The sequence below is a fragment of the Cyprinodon variegatus genome, unplaced genomic scaffold (assembly GCF_000732505.1).
Source record: "Cyprinodon variegatus isolate N-32 unplaced genomic scaffold, C_variegatus-1.0 Scaffold123, whole genome shotgun sequence".
NCBI classification, from domain to species: Eukaryota; Metazoa; Chordata; class Actinopteri; order Cyprinodontiformes; family Cyprinodontidae; genus Cyprinodon; species Cyprinodon variegatus.
Genome location: NW_015150576.1, coordinates 1018323 through 1024587, shown reverse-complemented (window position 1 = coordinate 1024587; position 6265 = coordinate 1018323). Strand labels below are relative to the sequence as shown.

The following is a 6265-nucleotide window of genomic DNA, read 5'->3' as shown; positions in this document are numbered from 1 at the left end:
ATATATATACTATTTCCTCAGTATTGATGAAACACCATGCTAAATTCAACTGCAATAGCCCCCCTTCGTCTTCTTAGGAAACCACTAAGATGGTCTTTAGACAGATATTGCATAACTCAAGAAAAGTAAATAAGAACGTTAAATAATTATAGTGTAACATGAAAATATCCCAGAGACCCAGTTTGTACTGTTTTAATGCATAAAAGTTCATTTTTGGTGAGTTAGAGTTTAACATTATTGTCCTTAAGCTACTTTGTAACTAAATTGATATCATGCTTTCTTTTGTTCGTTTTGGAAACCCCCCTGTACCCAAGCTGAAACTTCCTGGTATATGTCTTGAAATGTTATTTTATAATACATGTAATGTACGTTCTCTATGAAATTATCTAATTATATTGCAAAGTGCCCCTACCCCACTAGCAAAAGGTAAACCCGGAAAAGGAGCTGCCCCTGTACTCCAAAGGTGAGATGGTGTTCTCAGGCTCACAAGCTTCCCCCTGTCCTTCCAATGCAACAATGGTAAGACCAGATTTTTACATTTTAATTTAGTCAAACCAATCCAGAGATGGATGCTTTTTTCCCTGAGGGCCCATGTAATTTGTAATATGGGTTGTTATACAGGATTTCTTTTTGAGTTAAACACTTCTTCCTTGTTGAGTGGCATTTCAAAGCTATGTTAATAAAGGACTTGTTTTAGTGTGGATAATGACACTCCAATCAGTTTTAGCTTTTCCCCTGTGATTGACGGACACTTCACACCAAATGCATTAACCACATGGAAGAAAGAATTAGTCTCCCTTATAAACAGTGAGCTCGCTGACCTTCCTTTAGTGTTTACTCAAACTTGTATTTAGGTTTTTGATTACATGAACCTGCAAGCTTCTGAAAACTTAAGGATGTACCAGATTTTTCCAGGCTCACCACTATCTCTTTGTTACATTGCCTGATTTATTTTGACACATGTGTTACTCTGAATAGCTATAGCGGGAGCACCTTTCACACATCATTTAAAGGTGTAGTAATCTTACAAATAAATTGTTCAAATATTTCCTCCCTGTAAGTTCATATAAGAAAAAAAAAATCTATTAGCCTTACAGATCTAAAGCAGGAACATTTAGGCTACGTTCCCACTGCAGGCCTTGATGCTCAATTCAGATCTTTTGTGAAATCCGCGTTGCTGTTCACATTTCCAAATATATGCGAGTTGTATGTGATCTCCTGTGTGAACTGCATTCATACAGCTTAAGTGTCCCTCAAATGTGACCTGCGAGACAGGTCGCATTAGAAAAGATCAGATGTATCGGATCCAGGACCACCTAGCAAGGTGGAAAAAGTCGCATCTGTGTTGTTCAGACAGCCATGAAAAGACCAGATCCAGGTTGCATATGGGCAAAAAAAATCGGATTTGGGTCACTTCAGGCTGCAGAGTGAACGTAGCCTTAGAGGAGTGGTAGGAGAACCTAAATTTCAGACATTGCTTGACTACTAAGAATGCTATATCATTGGCACACATCAACAGAGCCTATTGACAGCAAAAAATGCTAAATTGGATATCATCAAGACCATTTTTACTTATGTGGGATTAGTTGGAAACATGGCACTGACCCTTTTATTCAGAGAGATGCGTTCAGCCGACTCACGCATGGCCTCCTTCCTGGAAATCACCTCTGACCTCTCCATCTCCAGACCACTGGTAAACAAGTCCCTGCGGGCCATGTATGCAGCCGTGTCCCTCACTGTGGCCTCCTCTGTGTCTGATAAACCTGTAGCAAACTCTCGACTATCGGTGTCAGCAGAGGGGAACCAGGAGTGGGTTTGGAGGAGTAAGAGTTATAACCATAGCTGATATAGTTCAAAGTAATTCAGAACGTTCTATTTGGTGAATGTTTTTTACCTGCCCCTGAAGATGGGTACTACATAGCCGATGATTTGGTTGTCTTTGTCAACAGCCAAATAAGATGGCTTGGATCGCTTCGGTAAGGGGCTTAGTTTGTTCTCCTCCAGTCCCGAGTGGGAATACACCTTAAGGCTGAGACAAACAGAACAGCATCAGTCTGGCACGAGCCAGACAGTGCCACATTTCATAAAACACTTTGGATGAAAGTAAAGCGAGGGTTTGATTAGCTGCAGGTTAACAAAAAGTGATGGAAAAGGTTTAGTTATTTTTTTGTTTTGACACATATATACATTCTTACAAAAGATATCAGATTGATTGAATGATCTGAGATCTATCTTAATTGGACCCAAAGTTATAGCCTGAATGAATTACTACAGATCACTTTGGCATTTAAATCCCCTCTTTATATGTGTCTTTCTGGGTCAAAATCCTTTAAATGATTGCTCTCAAATGCTGTTTTATCCATTTCATGGACCAATGTGTGCCACATTGTACTAGCCAGGTTGACATTTTGTAGCTGCTTTAAAAACGGACACAAATTGTGCCATTGATCAGTGTGTACTGTAAGGAAACGTGGTTAAATGACTTGAATGACAAACATCTACTAGGAGGAGGACACTTGAATGTATTGGAGAGGTCAGGGGTCCCAATCTGTCAGAATCAGCTGGCAATATGGAGATAGATGGCAATTTTTATTAGAAAGTGGCTTTTTTTTCCAATTAAATAGAAAATTGAGATTGAACAAGTTTAGGACTATTTATTCTTGTAATATGTAAAAATATGCCATAGTTCAAAGATATTGGTAAAAAAGCATATCATGGAAGATTTACTGAGGCAAAAGGCAATGATTTTATAAGAAATAGGGTAAGTGTTGAAGAGGCAATAGACCTTTAGCCATCCTATCTAAAACGATTCAAAAATGACAACTTAAACGTGATAATAACGATGGTGTCATATGTCATATGTCGTATTATAACCCACCTCATATTTCCCATATGTGCCTCCATGACAGATTATCAATGCAGGGAAGTAACTGTAACTATCAGACGGTGTTAAAATCCCTAAACTTGTTCACACTTAGTAGGATCGTTTGCTTAGGATCATGAGCCTGTACATTTTGTTGTAGCAGCAAAGAGAAAAGAATAATATAAATCACCAGAATGTCACTAAGTCTGTATTAGTTTTTTTTGTGCAAAGGATCTTTTGGTCAGTTGGTTTTTATATGTTTGGGTGTATATTGAATGAAAGAGATATAATAATAATCCATGTTTAGAAACACAGTTTGTCTAAGACCTTCAAAACCAGCTTTCAGTAAATAACAACTTAATTAATATCTACAGGCAGCAACAAGGTGTCCAAAACAATCAATTTAAATGTGATATCATGGAGAGGTTTTAGTTCATTCTGGGTGGCTGTGTTAAATATTAGTTGTTTCTTGTATATAAATGCACTTTACATCTTGCTAGCATCATGCAAAGAACCTCATGCAGAAAATAAAACAGTTTTAAGTTGATACGAAGAGGGAACATTTGTAGCTAGATTTTTTTAAAATAGAAAAAAAGGGAAAAAATTAAGAGGGATAAAGCTGGTTACTTGGTGTAAAGGAAAGATGATCCCAAAGTTCTGACAGGGAAGAGTTCCAATAGGGTTGATGGAGGTGAACCAGCTCAGCTGGGGAAGGCAGAGGTGTTAGAAAGGTAGTAGGGCTTTCCTTGGATATTGAAGTTAACTGATATATGTTTCAACCCACAATCGTCTTCTGCCCTTCCTTCTCCTTACCCCCTGCTGGTTGCAGACAGGCTGGTCCCAGCAGAGTACCTGCTGCTGGACTGGTAGTGCCTCAGTTTAGATTCTGCCTCCATGCTACGGTAGCCACGGTCGTAGTGGCGATGGTGCTTCTGGTAGAAGGGTATAGATCCAGACATGCTGCAGGCCGCTCCAAATGTTGGCCAAGAGTTTCTTCTTGTCTTTCTGTTTGTCATGTTAGTTCAGTTAAAGAGCAGGTCGGACATCAGCTTAGCTCTTCTATTCCCTGCTGCACATAAACTTCAGATTTCATAGTGAAACAAATAACTTCTAGATCATTTGCTTAAATAAAAAAAAAGAAGTTCTCTGAAACATCAAGAAACTTGCCATCTCTGCTCCAAAGATATCCATTCAGACAATCAGGCTCTTCATTAACATGCTTCATCAGACAAATGCACCAATTACAATCTGGCAGGCTACATTCTCATCCCCACAGGGTCCACTTACCTTGGACAAAATCCCTTTAACTCCAATCTTTTCAGAAAATATATGATCCAACTCCCCTCTTTACAGCTTGATATCCCAGGAAACCCACAGGTAGGTGCTTACAGTGCTGCGGTCTACACAACCAAAATAATATTGGCACTGACCAGAGTGTCCAAGCTGAAGTCACAGCCTTTTAAGGAGAGGGTGGAGATAAATATAGCCGGTAGCAAAGCAGAGAGGACGAGAGTCGGCTTATCATGGAACACATTTATGGGTGCAGGTCTAAATGCCGATAAGCAGCACTGTGTGTGTAAACACAAACCTGTCTTCAGAAAATACTCTAACGACCAACTGATTATTACAAATGATTCCCATAGCTGATCCGGTTTTACATTTTCCTAATTTGCCATCTGGCCTGTCACTGACAGTTTGTCAGAGTTTGTTAACCTTTGGTGGCTTTTGTTCTGCTTTTTACTCCAGCAGTCTCAGCTGTGACTGATGCTAACTTTAGCCATACCATTGTTGCTCCTTCACATTCAACAAATACCAGTCTCTGGGTCTTGTGTCATTCACTCTTTAAGCCCGTCATATTTCTTAGAAGAACACAAATGTGCCCTTTAACCCCCAGCAGGCATAAGGAACTCTAGAAAGAGAGAATATATTAAAAAAAAATCTGTATGTATGAACCTTACACATCTAGGTATTAAGCAATGATACATAAGCACTGTCCAGAAAAGTTACAAAAACAATCCAATGGACTTTGTTTCCAAGTTTAAATATGTTTAGCTTCCCATCCAGGAAGCTTTTTCAATACAAAGTGTCAGAAATAGTGTTAGAAGTTTTACAGAGCCTTGTTTTGGCTTAGAAAACATGCACACTGAACTGGACGACTGGGTCGTCCCTTAGGAATGGGCAGTCAATTTGGTTCTTTGTTAGCCTGCAATATCTGATACCTGTCTATGTCTCTGAAAGGGGGGTCGTTAGAGGGAATTGTTGGCCTGGCTGAACAGGCAAGGTGTTCTGTTCCCCTGTAAGGTAAGGTGACCAGATTTCTGCAATCTAATCCAGCTCATAGATAAAAATAAATACATTTTATGAAATTTAAAATAGGAAATGGTGACAGTGATGTTTTCTATCCATTTTTACATCTTTATTGATATTCAAACAAAAATCAAGTGTGAAATCCAGGAATGTGCCTCTTCCATTTCCTAAGATAAATAATATTAATCAATCAATAGTGTTTATTCGTGCCATCTGGTCATTCAGTCTCCTCTGTCTTCTTCATTGTGTTCAGGGACAGGCCAGCTTGCATCAATACAATGTCTGTGGGAATGAAACTTTTTTATATATATGCAAATTGTAAAACATATTTTTTTTCTAAATAATGATAACTATAAACTGAAATGGCCTCCAGTTATTTATACTGTATCCTGGATAGCTGCAGTGCATTCGGTAGCCTCCAGCAGCGTGTATTAAAATCTGTGTCACTATTAAAAAACTGATGTTAGATTTTTATATTCAGGTTAAATTACAACATAAAACATATCTATTATTCCGGATCATTCTCATGAGCAGCTTGAAGCAGCAAAAACTGGACATATGCTGGATGCTGATGGGGATTTTTTTAATATGTCATATTAAACTAAGCGTTAATTTCCGCATGTTTTGCTCCTATGAATTTTATTATAATATCACACATGCTCTCTTCCAGCCCAGAGGAAGTCGGATAGCAGCAAAGAACAGCAGAGGCTGTAGGCTTTGCTTTGCGCAGGCGCTCTGGAGTAGCCTGGGTGCCATTCCGAACTTAGTCCCGCCCTCAACTTTTGATTCTGACTAGAATTGAGTAGGACTACGTCAGGCTAGCTCTGGAGCAGTGAATAAATGGAGAGTAGTGTTGTGAACCTTGAGACCCCAGCTAGCAGGTGGTGTTATGTTGGGAATGAATTAAAGTTAAGCCTGAAAATAAACAGAAATTAAACAATTTGAAATGATCATTTTGTGAACAATGAGTAAAATAGGGCATAGGGCTTTGAATCCTGAGTTTGTGAGTTCGATCCCCCACTCCCACACTCTGGGTCCCTGAGCAAGACCCTTAACCCCACTTTTCTCCCTGGGCGCTGCACAATGGCCCCCCAC

At 39.2% G+C, this 6265-nt stretch overlaps 1 protein-coding gene across 4 annotated transcripts in view; it reads right to left on the bottom strand.

Annotated features, from left to right (window-relative positions):
- The window catches only part of LOC107085395 (M-protein, striated muscle-like), a 36494-nt gene extending 32185 nt beyond the window's left edge, over positions 1 to 4309 (bottom strand). For 2 of the 4 annotated variants that reach the window (XM_015375687.1, XM_015375689.1), the window contains exons 1-4: positions 4151 to 4309; positions 3677 to 3868; positions 1895 to 2029; positions 1606 to 1780 (exon numbers count right to left, since the gene is read on the bottom strand). In XM_015375687.1, the coding sequence (XP_015231173.1) occupies positions 1606 to 1780; positions 1895 to 2029; positions 3677 to 3822 (456 nt within the window). In that variant the 5' untranslated portion in view covers positions 3823 to 3868; positions 4151 to 4309. Of the gene's footprint in view, positions 1 to 1605; positions 1781 to 1894; positions 2055 to 3676; positions 3869 to 4150 lie in introns of all 4 variants that reach the window. The other 2 variants (XM_015375690.1, XM_015375691.1) reach the window with 2 other exon arrangements.
- Between the last annotated feature and the right edge of the window lie 1956 nt (positions 4310 to 6265).